Source organism: Bufo gargarizans, chromosome 5, assembly GCF_014858855.1.
Source record: "Bufo gargarizans isolate SCDJY-AF-19 chromosome 5, ASM1485885v1, whole genome shotgun sequence".
Classification (NCBI taxonomy): Eukaryota; Metazoa; Chordata; class Amphibia; order Anura; family Bufonidae; genus Bufo; species Bufo gargarizans.
The window spans coordinates 120,850,058-120,866,889 of record NC_058084.1 but is presented as its reverse complement, the minus strand read 5'-3'; the positions used below and the strand labels follow the sequence as shown (position 1 = coordinate 120,866,889).

The 16,832-nt window shown below is 42.6% G+C and overlaps 1 protein-coding gene across 3 annotated transcripts in view; it reads left to right on the top strand.

Annotated features, from left to right (window-relative positions):
- The window catches only part of MAPRE2 (microtubule associated protein RP/EB family member 2), a 195,049-nt gene that overhangs the window by 167,937 nt on the left and 10,280 nt on the right, over positions 1-16,832 (top strand). For all 3 annotated transcript variants that reach the window (XM_044293578.1, XM_044293580.1, XM_044293577.1), the window contains one exon: positions 16,085-16,221. In XM_044293578.1, coding sequence (XP_044149513.1) covers positions 16,085-16,221 — 137 coding nt within the window. The remainder of the gene's footprint in view (positions 1-16,084; positions 16,222-16,832) is intronic.

Here is a 16,832-nt window from a genome sequence, read left to right as displayed (position 1 = left end):
CAGCTCCCTTTTCCTGCTGTCCAGGCCTAGCTGCTTCTCCGTTTTCCGCACGTTATATGGTGGGGAGTTTTCCCCCACTCCTCAACGTGATGCAAACAGGACCTTTCATCTTTTGAACCCTAGCCGCACTCCAAGCCATGCTTGATTCCAAAACTCTAGACTACTTCAACTTAAACCACATGCTAAATGTACTTAACAGCCAGAACAAAACCTGACTACATTGAATTTTTAAAATAAATGTCCAGACTTGGTCCACACCACCACGTCAATAGGATGATCGTACTCCCATCTTACTAGCAACCAACACTTTCTCCCTCCCCACGAATGTTGTTTATGGGAAAAAAATATTCTCATAAAATGTTGAATAAAAACAATTAATCAAAAAAAAAAAGTTCTACAATTTAAAGTAACATTTATAGATTATTATATCTGGAATTAAACAATCCTGGCCAAAAGGAGGGTTGGTATTGACCCTCAAAGCTCTATATGGAATGGTTGCAGTGGGTCAGTGCCAGGGATTTGATAAACTACAGTACACTTTAGATCATCCGATGCTTGGCATAATTTGGAGACAATCCGTTCCTGTATATACATCACTAATATGGAACAGACTTCTCATAAAGTTTCCATGTGTTGGAATGAGCGCAGTATAAGGTGCCAGCATACCCCAATAGATCTGCAGAGTTGTCTGGCTTTACTTTGTCGCTCAGGCTTCTTTGTCTGTGCTATTACAAGGATTAGAGACAGGAGCACTGACAAAGGACTCTGGTGTCGCTGCTTGTGTACACTGCATCCATTCATTATAACGGTGGTATGACCCATCACGACTTGAGGCATACTTAGCCTAAAGCACACTAAACTTGCATTAATATGCTGTGCATTAGAATGTGGACCACTGCTCTTCTATATCAGCTTATTTTTATTATATGAATGCTGTAATGTCAGTGATGTGACGAGGAGTATGCTGTGTCTGATTAATAATAAAGGAGGCACAACATCCCACATTCCCGTGGAGCCTATTGTCCAACACGAAGCCTGAATTTCTTGCCTGACTTCACTGTGTTAAAACTACACATTAACATGCCGTGCAAGTAAATGTGTAGTAAAGTTCTTCTGTATTCTCTGCAAAAGGGAGCAAATAAGTAGAAAAACTGTATACACTAGTTGGGACTAAAATAAAATATTAAAAAAATTCTCAATCCAGCAGTTACTATGGTATATGGTACTGAGGACAAATTTACATAGTGAACCAAGGCCATAGGCAGAACAGAAATTGACCATTAGAAGATATGTTGAAAGGTGATGGTAGCAAAGAATAGTTTATTTGTAAATGTCTTCATTACTGATATCTGCCCTCAGATGGCAGCCTGACCTGTACTGGATCTCATCAGAGATGTATACAGAATAATCTCACCAAGCAACATGTGCAGGAAGCTTCATATGCCTTTAGTGATTGGGCAAACTCTTATGCATTAGGCGGAGAAAAGCTCCAAAGAGCATTTTTGACTATGGAGGACCCGACACATCCCTGCATTATACAGAAGGCCCATTAATTTCCATGTGTACCATGTAATGTTTAATTTAGCCTATGGTGGTATTATATGGTAACTTAAAGGGAACCTGTCACCAAAAAATCGCTTATTAAGCTGTTAATAGTACCTTATAGTGCTGCATAGTAGTGTCCTAATGCATTTTTTCTTCGTTTAGCCGCATTTAGCCTCCTTGAGAAATCAATGTTTTATTCAGCCGCTGCCTCGTGCTTCAAGTCAGGTTTGAAGTCAAGGGGGCAGCAGCCTAGGCGTCTCCAATCCTGCTCTCCCCGCCTCCCGCCGCCTTTATTGACACGTCGGATCTCCGTGCCGGGACCGCGCTCCCAGCCCGCATGCGCAGTAAAGGGCTGCTGTAGCGCGATCCCTGACTCCAGCTCGTACACTCAGCCGGCTTCAGTTTCGCTACTGCGCATGCCCAGCTTACAGAAGATGCTGGGCGCATGCGCAGTAGTGAAACTGAAGCCGGCTGAGTGTACGAGCCAGAGCTGGGATCACGCTACAGCAGCCCTTTACTGCGCACGCGGGCTGGGAGTGCGGTCCCGGCACTGAGATCAATAAAGGCGGCGGGAGGCGGGGAGAGCAGGATTGGAGACGCCTAGGCCGCTGCCCCCTTGACTTCAAACCTGACTTGAAGCACGGGGCAGGGGCTGAATAAAACATTGATTTCTCAAGGAGGCTAAATGCGGCTAAACGAAGAAAAAGTGCATTAGGACACTACTATGTAGCACTATAAGGTACTATTAACCCTTTAACACATGCTGCCAGTTTCCCCCACAGATTGTAGTAGGTTTCTCAAAGTTAAGCTATTATACCGTCAGTCCATACCCTCCAGTGTCTTGCCTCTCCTGGTGGGCATGGCCACTTGAACATGCAGCACAGCAAGACCTGCCGGCCTAGCCGGATAGTGATGTTGGATCTCATTGACTATAATGGGAAACGGTGGGGATTCGGCTGGAAAAAAATGTGGTGTACAGCAATTTCTGACACACCGAATCCCAACATTTATGCCGGGAAGCCACCGGATCCCCACCAATTCCCATTAGGCCTCATGCACACGACCGTAGTTCGGGACCGCATCCGAGCTGCAATTTTTGCGGCTCGGATGTGGACCTATTCACTTCAATGGGGCCGCAAAAAATGCGGACAGCACTCCGTGTGCTGTCCGCATCCGTTGCACCGTTCTGTGGCCCCGGACAAGAATAGGCATTTCTACAATGGGCCGCCCGTTCCGTTCCGTGTGCATGAGTCCTTATAGTCAATGGGGTCTAGTGGGCAAGCGGCACTATCCTGCTATGCCGAATCCAGAAAATTCTGGCAGGCTGTTCTCTGCCAGAACAGTCTGCCAGATTGCTGTGCTGCATGTGTGAAAGCAGCATTAGGCCTCTTCCAGCTTCTGTTCCTCTGCCTGCTGTTCCTAGTGTGTGTGCAAACCAATTGTCCCATACTTTAAAGCGCCAGTACACTAGTAACCAAATCTATCCCCAACATGTATATCCCTGTATGTTTTAAGTAGCCTTCCCCTGTGGGAGGTGCCTGAGCAATAGGTTCTCTAGTTTACTAGTCCCTGCAAATGTGCACTTTTATTCTCTTCTGATTTTCTGTGTTCCAACTCTGCCTGACCCCTATGTTGACCCTGTGCTGCCTGCCCTGACTTATTGTCTGTACACTGGATTGAATGAACTCTGCCTGCCCTGGCCATGCTCTATTTTGTCCCCTTTATTGCTGCACACTGGTGTCTCTAGACCCGCGTGGGTCAGCTGGCCTGGTAGCACTACTTCTGCAGAGTCCAAATCTCTGTACAGGGGTTAAAGTGTGAAGACCAGGGAAACCTCTTAGATAACCGCTTAGAAGTAGCCCCAAGCCAAATCTGTTTAATGACAGTGAGTCTACACCCATTTTATGACACAAGCCAGCAGTCTACAATATAGAATGGATATTTTCATTCTAGTTTTCCAAAATCGCTCCACAGAAATGTGCATCTCTACTGCAGTTTTGTTTTCATGTATTTTTTTTTGCAAATAACATGTTCCTGCTTACTAATCTCTTAACAATGTAGTATAGTATATGGTGTTTGTATGCTAGTATAGGAGAGATTGCCAGAACTACCAGAATTGTTGTTTACAGGCAACCAATTAACCAGTGAATATTTTGGCCATGTAATTAAATAAACGTGATGAGAAACAGTTTTTTCCAAACTTTAAATATATTTAGAAGTATAGCTATGTATCATATAATGTAAATACACTATGACAAAAGTATGTGCACACTCCTACCGTAGTTACTGTGTAACACAGTTGTGCAATCTCCTTAGACAAACACGGGTAGTAGCATGGGTCTTACTGAAGAGATAGGATGATACGGTACCTTTGCAATGTAAATGCAACACTTTACTTCCACTGATGAGCAGTTATCGAGAAGGAACTGTTCCTTCCAGATAATTGCCTGCTCACCTGGCACCTGTAAATGCCCCTTAAGTGCTATTATTTTGTAGTGGAAGCATCTGGGAGCAACAGCAGCTCAGCCACGGAACAGTAGACCACACAGAGTCACAGGAGAATGCTGAAGCGCGTGGGGAATAAAACTCCCCTCTGTTGCATAACTCACTACAGATATACAAAATCCCTCTGGAAGGGACACCAACATGAGGTCCAAAACTTCATGAAATGTCATGGGTATTCATGGTGCTGTTGCTGCTGCTCCAAAGTGTGTGTTGGTGTGGTGTAAAGTATGTTGCCATTGGATTGTGGAGCAGAAGACCCGTGTTTCCAGGACTGTATTTAGAGTTTATGCTATCCTAGGCACGTTTAGAGCTCACATTCCCTATTAAAGGAAATGTGTCGCCAAAAGCAGGTCATTTTCTGATGACACAGTCCCTTTAATTCAGCTAAAGCTGCCTCTTGATTTGAGGGTACAGCTCCAAAACATGATTTTGAACATGCGGTATAAATTGCTGTGGTTTTTGTGGTGTGGTTATTGGCCATGTAATGTATACGAGTGACATTTATCTTACGTTTTTACCCTGGTAAAAATGCATGGCACATAACCACATCACAAAACTTGAGCAAACCCGGTAAAACTGAGTGCGGTTTTAAACGCCTTTTTAATACACATTGACTGCGGTTAAAAACATCTCATGTAAATATACAGGTCCTTCTCAAAAAATTAGCATATTGTGATAAAGTTCATTATTTTCTGTAATGTACTGATAAACATTAGACTTTCATATATTTTAGATTCATTACACACCAACTGAAGTAGTTCAAGCCTTTTATTGTTTTAATATTGATGATTTTGGCATACAGCTCATGAAAACCCAAATTTCCTATCTCAAAAAATTAGCATATTTCATCCGACCAATAAAAGAAAAGTGTTTTTAATACAAAAAAAGTCAACCTTCAAATAATTATGTTCAGTTATGCACTCAATACTTGGTCGGGAATCCTTTTGCAGAAATGACTGCTTCAATGCGGCGTGGCATGGAGGCAATCAGCCTGTGGCACTGCTGAGGTGTTATGGAGGCCCAGGATGCTTCGATAGCGGCCTTAAGCTCATCCAGAGTGTTGGGTCTTGCGTCTCTCAACTTTCTCTTCCCAATATCCCACAGATTCTCTATGGGGTTCAGGTCAAGAGAGTTGGCAGGCCAATTGAGCACAGTAATTCCATGGTCAGTAAACCATTTACCAGTGGTTTTGGCACTGTGAGCAGGTGCCAGGTCGTGCTGAAAAATGAAATCTTCATCTCCATAAAGCTTTTCAGCAGATGGAAGCATGAAGTGCTCCAAAATCTCCTGATAGCTAGCTGCATTGACCCTGCCCTTGATAAAACACAGTGGACCAACACCAGCAGCTGAAATGGCACCCCAGACCATCACTGACTGTGGGTACTTGACACTGGACTTCAGGCATTTTGGCATTTCCCTCTCCCACTCTGGCACCTTGATTTCCGAATGACATGCAAAATTTGCTTTCATCCGAAAAAAGTACTTTGGACCACTGAGCAACAGTCCAGTGCTGCTTCTCTGTAGCCCAGGTCAGGCGCTTCTGCCGCTGTTTCTGGGGAATGCGGCACCTGTAGCCCATTTCCTGCACACGCCTGTACACGGTGGCTCTGGATGTTTCTACTCCAGACTCAGTCCACTGCTTCCGCAGGTCCCCCAAGGTCTGGAATCGGTCCTTCTCCACAATCTTCCTCAGGGTCCGGTCACCTCTTCTCGTTGTGCAGCGTTTTCTGACACACTTTTTCCTTCCCACAGACTTCCCACTGAGGTGCCTTGATACAGCACTCTGGGAACAGCCTATTCGTTCAGAAATTTCTTTCTGTGTCTTACCCTCTTGCTTGAGGGTGTCAATGATAGCCTTCTGGACAGCAGTCAGGTCGGCAGTCTTACCCATGATTGTGGTTTTGAGTAATGAACCAGGCTGGGAGTTTTTAAAAGCCTCAGGAATCTTTTGCAGGTGTTTAGAGTTAATTAGTTGATTCAGATGATTAGGTTAATAGCTCGTTTAGAGAACCTTTTCATGATATGCAAATTTTTTTAGATAGGAATTTGGGGTTTTCATGAGCTGTATGCCAAAATCATCAATATTAAAACAATAAAAGGCTTGAACTACTTCAGTTGGTGTGTAATGAATCTAAAATATATGAAAGTCTAATGTTTATCAGTACATTACAGAAAATAATGAACTTTATCAATAATATGCTAATTTTTTGAGAAGGACCTGTACACTTACACAGCTGTCGGTAAAAAATAAACCTAATGCACTGAAGACCTCTCCATCAATTGATGGTGCATGCTATAAAAAATGATAGCATGCTCCATCCAGCGCTGATTTTCTCCATCAAAATTCATTCACTGAGTGAGTGGGTCTGCAAGAAAAGCAGACAGGACGTGGACATCATCTGTGGGTGGTCCTTATAAAATGCCTCCATGTTCACAGGCCTGAAGACAAGAATTTAACATCCCTTAGCTGAATGAGCATTATCTCTTGCTAGATGTATGGCCACCTTTATTCTGTGGCCGCTGCTTTTTGGGGTCTTAATTAGGCCTCATGCACACAACCGTAGTTCTGGTCCGCATCCGAGCCGCAGTTTTTGCGGCTTCGGTGCAGACCCATTCACTTCAATAGGGCCGCAAAAGATGCGGACAGCACTCCGTGTGCTGTCCGCATCCGTTGTTCCGTGGCCCCGCCAAAAAATATAACATGTCCTATTCTTGTCCGTTTTGCGGACAAGAATAGGCATTTCTATAATGGGCCGCCTGTTCCGTTCTGCAAATTGAGGAAGGCACACGGGCAGCTTACTTTCTTGAGGATTCGCGGTTTGCAGACCAAAAAAAAACTGCACGGTCGTGTGCATGAGGCCTTATACTGAGGAACTTTACCGCTTTGGTGTCGGTGTGTGGATTATAGAATGGTTTGCTGTGTGCCGGCTCAGACTGGTCCTCTGCTGTCTACCGCTTTGGGAGCTGATAATATTTGCATGTATCTGGACAGTGGGCTCCACAAGTACATTTTACTGATTAGCCCTAGGCAATCCAGTCTGACAAAGACTGTGCGACAAGCAGAGAAACCCTCTCTGCTGGTTGGAAATGTACATAAGGGACATACTGTGTACTGGTTTCACCTTTCTCCTCACCTGACTGCTCTGATGTTTTCTTATCACTCAGGCTACTTTCACACTAGCATTTTGGCTTTCCGTTTGTGAGATCCGTTCAGGGCTCTCACAAGCCGTCCAAAACGGATCAGTTTTGCCCTAATGCATTCTGAATGGAAAAGGATCCGCTCAGAATGCCTCAGTTTGCCTCCGTTCAGTCACCATTCCACTCTGGAGGCGGACACCAAAATACTGTCTGCAGCATTATTCTGTCCGTCCTGGGATGCGGAGCAAGACAGATCCATCCTGACACACAATGTAAGTCAATGGGGACAGATCTGTTTTCTCTGACACAATAGAAAATGGATCCGTCCCCTATTGACTTTCAGTGGAGTTCATGACTGATCCGTCTTGGTTATATAAGACATAATACGACCGGACCCTTTCATGACGGATGCATGAGGTTGTATTATTGGAACAGAAGCGTTTTTGCAGATCCATGACAGATCCACAAAAAACACTAGTGTGAAAGTAGCCTTACTTTTTTTTAACTGCAGCACTAAGTCAGGGAATGTAACCCTTAGGCCTCGTTCACACTTCAGTGTTTAGTCAGTGATTTCCATCAGTGATTTGTGAGCCAAAACCAGGTGCAACTCTAAACACAGAACAGGAGCAGATCTTTCCCTTCTACCTCATGTCTGTGGAGGCTCCACTTCTGGTTTTGGCTCACAAATCACTGATGGAAATCACTGACCAAACACTGAAGTGTGAACGAGGCCTTAGGCCTCTTTCATACGGGCATCACATGTGAGGGCCGGATAGGATGCAGCTGCGTCGCAGGAAAATGCGTAAATTTTCAGCATGAGTGCAAAACATTTTAATGCGTTTTGCACGCGCGTGAGAAAAATCTGCATGTTTTGGTACAAAACCCGAACCCGGACTTCTTCACAGAAGTTCGGATTTGGGTTAGGTGTTGTGTAGATTTTATTATTTTCCCTTATAACATGGTTATAAGGGAAAATAATAGCGTTCCTATTACAGAATGCTAAGTAAAATTGTGATGGAGGGGTTAAAAAATAAATAAAAATTTATCTCACCTTAATCCACTTGTTCGCGCAGCCCGGCTTCTCTTCTTTCTTCTTCTTTGAGGAAAAGGACCTGCGGTGACGTCACTGCGCTCATCACATGGTCCATCACAGGATCCATCACCATGGTGATTGATCATGTGACGGACCATGTGATGAGCGCAGTGACGTCACTACACGTCCCTTTCTTACTGGGCATCAAAGAAGAAGACAGAAGAGAAACCGGGCTGCACGAACAAGTGAATGAGGTGAGTTAAATTATTATTATTAATTTTTTTTAACCCCTCCATCCCTATTTTACTAAGCATTCTGTATTAAGAATGCTATTATTTTCCCTTATAACCATGTTATAAGGGAAAATAATAATGATCGGGTCTCCAGCCCGATCGTCTCCTAGCAACCATGCGTGAAAATCGCATCGCATCCGCACTTGCTTGCGGATGCTTGCGATTTTCACGCAACCCCATTCACTTCTATGGGGCCTGCATTGCACAGCCCCATAGAAATGAATGGGTCCGGATTCAGTGCAGGTGCAATGCGTTCACCTCACGCATTGTACCCTTGCGGCAATCTCGCCCGTGTGAAAGAGGCCTTACACTGCCTTTCAGTTACGTTATCTGTAGGTAAGCAGTGTGAGGGTTAAAAGAGACATGCAGATGAGCGCTGAGAAGCAGCACTAAGGTGAAAGAATCAACATAAATCATTAGATTTCTCTGTGATGTGCTCGCCCCCTTCCTGACACCCTAGGCAGGTGCCCTCATGTGTCTTGTTGTAAAGACGACCCTGCATGTTTGATGTTATAGTTGCAGCCGGGATCCCAGCTCCATATTATAACCATCTAAGGGCTGGTGAAGAGTTGAGCTTTAATTTACGCCAAATTCTGGCGTAAATTATAGTAATTGCGGTGGACTGTGGAGTGTGTATATAATATAGCGATATATAGATTAATATTTATATATATTATGTATACTTACATGAAGAAAGTTCCTTTTCTTTGTAATTGGGTTAATGAAACTCCAACTCTTAAAAGAAAACCGTTACCATAGCAATCGCTTCTTATGTTGTATAATTCAGTCAAATTAACATCTGTGATTCCTGAATCATTAATATCGTTAGCATGTCAAACTCTAATACCAATTATATGCTCCACTTTCCTTCTTAGACCAGCTAGACATATATAGACTATCCAGAATCATCATTTTACCCCTATGGTGTGACCTGGCTAGCTGTATTTAGGCCTCGTACTGCGACCCCCGATTCCAAATTTCTGGAGAATCCTATTCTGCACAGTTTACAGTATGACTGTGAATGTGTGTGATCATGTACAAAGGAGTGTATTTACCTGGGCTTCAAACCCCTCAGTCATTCTTATGAATTTGATGTAATCTGCTGCTATGATGTAGTTATTTTACGTAAGATCCAAGTTGTAGAATTTGCTGTTTTTGATGCTATGTGACTTCTAGGGGAAATATATGAGGCTTGTTCCATTTATTCACTGTCGCATCTCTTTAGGATGATCTGCCCTCTGATCACATGGATTGGTTGAACATAAAGATGTAAATGTTCCCATGCAGCACATCTAGAGCTCGTGGAGATGGTGTACAGTCAGTCTTCTCCTCCCCCCATTTTCCCCAGAAGGTGCTCTGGGAGCCTGATGACTCATAATAGTGTCTGGAAAATGCCACTAGATTGAGGGATTGCTAAAAATAAGCACCTACTGCTTGAAAGGACAAAATAAGATTGGCAGAGGGCCCTAGATGTTTGGGTCTCTGTTCTTTCGTGAGAACAGTGTACTATCTGTAATAAGGAGTTACTAGATGTGCTGCAATTAAAGGGGTTGTCCAGCTTTTTTTTTGTTCCTCGCCCCACTGGACTTGTGGAAGGAAGCATACTTACCTGCTTCCCTGCATTTGGTTCTGGCTCCTTTGGTTCACCACTGCCTTTGCTGTATTCCAGTCCCATATGTCCCAATGCGGCAGACTGAAGAAGAAGGAACCAAAGGTCAAGGAGCAGGTAAATGTGTCTCCCTCCCCAGGTCCAGCGGGGCAGGGGGAGGGAAAAAAAATGTAACCAATAAAAAGTTGGACAACCCCCTCTTTTTGGAAGACACGCTGTAAGGTAGAAACTACCAAACCATCCTATTCTTGGACACTGACACTAATACTTGTTTTTCTTGGGTAAAGCGGTCATCGCCTTTAGCTGGTGACCAGTATTATGAGAGCCTAATTCGGTATCATCTTGAAGTTCATTAATTAGGGTTGGATACATCTTCAGAGAAATACAAAGGGCTGCATACCTTTGCAGCAGTATCTTCTGTGACTGCGGCACAGTTTTATTTTGTCCTAGTCTCCCCCCGTTTGTCCAATATTGGGGCAGCTAATTTTAAGCGCAATGGCAGTGAATTGTCACGTGGGCTGTCCCCAAAATTCAGTGTCAGTGGTTGAGCGCTGATGACCGCCCGCCTGACAATTCCCACCTGGCTCACAGGTTTCCGCCATGATGTCCTTTAATTTACTGGCCAAAATAGCTCGGCTTGATGCTCTATTTTAACCAGCATTTTTTACAGAATCTACTTTGTGGCCTCCCTACATGTGAAGATGTGAACAAAGCCATACAGTGCCTTACAATTATCAGTTTGATTTACTGAAGACCTCCAGAAGACCCACACAGATTTGGCATGCCATCCAAAGATTGGGAATCCAGCTTATAAAAGGGTTTTTGTCACTTCAGCAAATGGCATTTATTATGTAGATAAAGTTAATACAAGCCACTTACTAAGGGCTCAAGCACACAACCGTATGTAATATGCGGTCCGCAAAAAAAAAAACGATGACGTCTGTGTGCATTCCGTATTTTGGAACGGAACAGCTGGCCCCTAAGACAACAGTCCTATCCTTATCCGCAATGCAGACAATAATAGGACATGTTCTATTTTTTTGTGGATCAAACATACAGAAACGGAATGCACCTGGAGTAGCTTCCGTTTTTTTTGCGGACGCATTGAAATTAATGGTTCCACATACAGTCCGCAAAAAAAGACGGAACGGACACAGAAGGAAAATATGTTTGTGTGCATGAGCCCTAATGTATTGTGGTTGCCCATATTGCTTTCTTTGCTGACTTCATAAATTTTTCCATCACGTTATACACGTCTCATTTCCAGGGTTATGACCACCCTGTAATCCAGCAGTGTAGCCGTGCTTGTACACTATAGGAAAAAGCACCAGCCTATGTGAGATCCCACAGTCCCAGCCACCAGAGAGGCCGGCATTTCTTCCTATAGTGTGCAAGCACAAGCACCACTGATGGATTGCAGGATGGTCTGTAACCATGGAAACGAGCAGTGTATAATTTTATGGAAAAATGAATCCAGCCAGCAAAGGAGGCAATATGGATAATAACAATACATTAGTAAGTGCCTTGTATTAACTTTCTTTACATACTAAATGCCACTTACTAAAGTGACAAAACCCCTTTAACAACTGGAAAAACAAAAGAAAACTAAGTAACAAATGTGAATTTGTTTAGAAACTATGCAGTAATCTGGCATCTAGAGAAATAAGAGATACAAACCATTGTAACTTGAGTCCATAACTCTATGGAAAACTAGTAATTAGTTCCAGAGCCTCAAAATGTCATCCCAAAATAGGAGAAAATAAAGATTCAAAAAAATAATGAGATAACTAAGACGGATAAAGCAAGTCCTTACATATAACAGGAATAGATGCTGGAAGCTGTAAATTACTTTGTGATGAGGACAGGAGCTTCTTCAGGGTCCTTTATAACATACAGTGTACCAGAAAAATAAAATGAAGCCTCCCTCACCTGACATCCAAAGGTGATATATTACTGCCTTCTCCTGAAGAAGGGAACATCTATTCTCCAAAACAGAGTATTCGGACCTATCCAGTAATTGGAGTCCATCATAAGATTTGTGGTGTGACCAACTTTTCCAGGCGACTCTGGTGTGAGAGGTGCAGGGGCAGGCTATGTGCTCCTCCTGTTAAACCCAAACCCACCCACCCCCTCACAAGTGGAGTGAGTACCACCCTAAGATACTTAGTTGCTTTTAGTATTTTTAAAAAAAAATTATTTTACTTTTATTTCCCCTAACATCCAAAAGAGCAGCTCACCCTGGCACAGACAGAGGTCACTACAAGACATGTAGTACCACACTGTAGTGTAAAGAGGGGCTACTAGACAACCAGTACAGTAGAGAAATGGCCATGTCGATTGGTTGGATATGGGTCTGAGACATTGTATGTTGAGTCTAGTTTCAACTTACTATGGACCAGGAAAGACCACTGTATGTTGACAATATATTGTATCTTGAGGGAGCACTTGTACATTACGGTTTCTATTCTAAAACTGCCAAAAGATTTGGCAGTTGATAGAACCATGCCTAATGGGTAGGCCAGTGATGACCATATTTTATTAAAGAGGTTTCCCAAGACTTAAATACTGATGGAAAGGTCAGTATCTGATCAGCGGCACTCACAGTAGTGCCACGTCCTTCTCACAGCTTTCCCTAGGCACGTGGCCTAGGGGCAGCTCAACCACATAGAAGTGAATGTAGCTGAGCCGTCGATCCCAAGCACGGCCAATATACGACGCTATGCTTGGTAAACTTACAGAAGGCTGCAGCGCTCTCAAGAGAGCTGGTGCCGTCTCAAACAGCTGATCGCAGGGTCTGGGGTTTCGGACCCCACTGATCAGATACTGATGTCCTATCCAGAGGTCATCAGTATTTAAATCATGCAAAACCCTTTTTTTTTTTTTTTACTTTTTTTTTTACTACATAAAGTATATTTGCAGATCTAGAATGAATAACAAAAATGTGCTGCCACCATTGCCAACTTTCATATAAACCACACAATACTGTATGTGATGCTAAAACACACATTCTCATTCTATTAGGCAACAAACCAACTATCCAGAAAACCCCAAGAATGTAAAATATTTATAGGGAATATACAATTAAACAATGTGAGATAAGGTGACTAGTCCAGCATGTTAGTGAGAATGTCTATGAGGCAGGCATGGTTGTGTTCGGCTGGCAGCAGTAGGCTTAATATAGTTTTGGTCAGCTCCTGTTAACCTTAGTGTGTCATCTGCTGACCATTGTAACAAACCTTAATGGTGGATGTGGTCACCTCATTAAATGTACCTATCCAAGGAAATGTGTCTCCTGCTCTGTAGTAGGTGCTGGAAAGAGGACTGTACCAGGTGCTGCTAGGAATACAAAGCCTTGAAATGTCGTCTCTTTTGACCTTTTTATTGACAGTGTAAAAGTACCACGTTTCAGGACTGGACTCTTCATCAGGCAACATACAACAGTTATAAAAATTAGCAAGCCTTATATCTATGAAATAGTGCTGAGCAGCCGTGGTGAGGAATAAGACATCACAATCAATACATCGGAGTGGCAGAGGAGATAGAAGAGGAGCAAGTTAGGCATAAGTTGGAATAGTATACAAGGATTAAATGTAAATATCTAGTGAGTGTTGTAGTCTAGGGTGAGAAGTGAGCGTGCGTAGTACAGAGGACAGAGGAGCCTGTTATTGCTGATTTTTAAACCTGAGGGAAAAATATTTGGAGAGTCCTATGCATGGATGTCTGAAAGGGAATATGTTAACAAGTAATGAATAGCAATGATGCTACGTGAACTGATGTGCGCTGATGTTGACCATGTGTCTCGATTGGGTATGAAATTTGGAGAAGACAATAAAATGTGAAATATGGAGAAAACAATAAAAAGAGATAAAAAAGCAGACTGCAGACTAAAAGACACATGCACTTTTTAGCACGATTTTTTTTCTTGCTGAAAAGTGTCTTATAGTCTAAAAATATGGTATTTTATTTGTTTGTAATTTATTCAGTTAAATCCTTGTTCTATCTGCACATAGGCATCTAGTGGGCAGAGCTTCATAGTGACCAAGTATAGCTGTATTGACACTTATACAGGCAAGACTGATCACAGAATAGAACCACCCACTAGACTAAGCTCAGAGAGAACAGAGATTTTAAAACTATGTGTGTCATTTATTAAGCTAAAATACTGGGTGTATTTCAGGCGCAGATTGCGGCACAATGGTTAGTTGCGCCACAATTTGCGACACTTCCCGCTCACGCCAGGTCTAAAATTGCGGGCGTGACTGGGAAGGGGACAGGCCAGCAGGACTGTCTAATTTACCATTTTCTATACCCGTTTCAGGCTTCGAAAAAGGTCTAGATGTAAGACCACTCGGAAGCTCTTACATTTAGAACTGGACGAAGGATCCGCCGAAGTTCTGAAGAGACCAGCGCCTCTTTATAACTTCCGCGTAACCACCACCAGCTTAGGTGTTTATTAAGATCGGCATCTAAAACGCCGGTCTTAATAAATGTGCCCCTTTTTTTTTGCCATTTACATAGCCGTATGATGACTTGTTTTTGTGGGACTACTTGTATTTCTAATGCCACCATTTAATATAGCATACAATGTAGTGGGTACCTGAAAAAAATCTCAACGGGGTGGAATTGAAAAAAAAACACATCAATTCTGCTATAGTTTTATAGGTTTCATTTCCTCTGTGTTTTAGCGTCATTCTCTGGGTCAGTATGATTACAGTGATACCACTTTTTTTTTTTATAGTTTTGGTTTAAAAAAAATGTAAACTTTTTTTAAAAAATTGCAGTTTTAGTTGTTTTTTTTTTTACATGGCATGACCCCTATAACATTTTCATATTGACATCTATGGTACTGTGTGAGAGCTCATTTTTTGTGGGGTGATCTGTATTTTTCTCATTGATACCATTGGGGGGGGGTATGGCCACTTTTTATTCAACTTTTTTACAGGAAGTGAAGCATCCCAAAAATGCGGCCATTTTTATTTTCTTTCATTACACGGTTCGCCTTATGGGTTAAATACTTTTATATTTTAATAGTTTGAGCATTTTCCATGCTGCTTTCATTGACAGGACCACACAGTGAGTGTAGTGTAGATGCAACAAGAGCAACAGTGACACCCTCATTACACCAAAGGCCTAATAATTTGCATATTAAGAAAAAGTATCATAACTCCAGAACAAAGCCTCAGATCACCAAAAGAACCACAGCTATGTGTCTATGCACACAGATTGATAGGGAGGTTACTGGTGACAGATTCCCTTACATCTGCAATACATCTATGGCAGATGTCGGGAAAGGGTTATACTAGGACAGTGATGGCAAACCTTTTAGAGACTGAGTGCCAGACTGCAATCCAAAACCCACATCATTCATGTACAGGGCAGTATATTACATAGCTCTTAATCGCCTTACATACATCCTCCAATGGAGAACCTCAATAATATGGAGTCCATATACAGGGCTGAGGCCTACCTACGTCAACTCGGGGGGTCCCAAACACCGGAAATGCAGCAAAGTGTCTGATGTGCTGACACCAGCACTCCTTCCTGCGTACGCAATTTTCCTGATGGCCCACACAATGCTAGTGGAGGATTGGCACACATTTAAGGAGCGGACTGGCCGGCCCCCAGATTGCCACTCCAGGCCTGCCTGGCTATAATCCGGCCCTGTGGACGTGCTCACGGAGAGGACTTTGAGTCCATACTTTGGCAGTTGTGCCATAGCTTCGCCACCACTGTACTAGGACTTTTCTAACTAAACTATATATCAGTCTGCTCAGCTCCTCCTGCTCTATATCTGGTTCCCTTTAAAGACAGCAGCTCCCTAAATGGATCTCTCCATACATCTACTACATATATTGCATTCTCTGTAGGCACAAGCAGCAAGTCTCCAAATAAACAGTTGTACTGGCAAAAATGGCATGCTGATTTGACCTTTTTTTTTTTTTTTTTTTTTTTTTACACCAGGAGCAGCAAAATCAAGTCCTATTGCAAAACCAGGATCCACTTCATCTCGCCCATCATCTGCAAAGAAGGCAGCTCCCAGTTCTTCAGTAAAAAGCGATAAAGATTTGGAATCACAAGTTGCACATCTTAATGAACAGGTAACGTTGTATGAATGTGTTTTATTAACAGCAGCAACCACTGTGCTCACTACTGCCTCGTGTGTTCTGAATTCCAGTTGCAGTCTGTACTTTTGATTTCTTAAGCCAGGTTCACATCACTGTTTCATTTTCTGTTCTTCGGATCCGTCAAAAGAACAGAAATAAAAATAAAAAAAATGGATCCTGTATTTTACGCATCCTTTATGCTCAGTTATGCACGTTTTGCATCCATTTTAGCCATTTCCATTTGAGATTCGTTATTTTAGACAGGAAAAAAAAATGCCTTGTGTAGAACTTTTTTCCGTCTAAAATAACAAATCAAATGGGTGCAAAATGTGCATAACAGAGCATAATGGTTGCTTAAAATACAGGATCCGTTTTTTTTGTTTTGTTTGTGTTCTGTTCTTTTGACAGATCAGAAGAACAGAAAACTAAACAGTGATGTGAACCCAGCCTTAGTCAGAAACCTATTACATCCAGGGTTTAACCATCTTACAGAACCTCAGTATTCATTTTTAATAGCCCAGTTGTATTTGTATTTTTAAAGAATCGTATCTGACCCCTAACTGTCTAATTAGGATTCATTATTCTTTATGAATCCCAGGATTTTT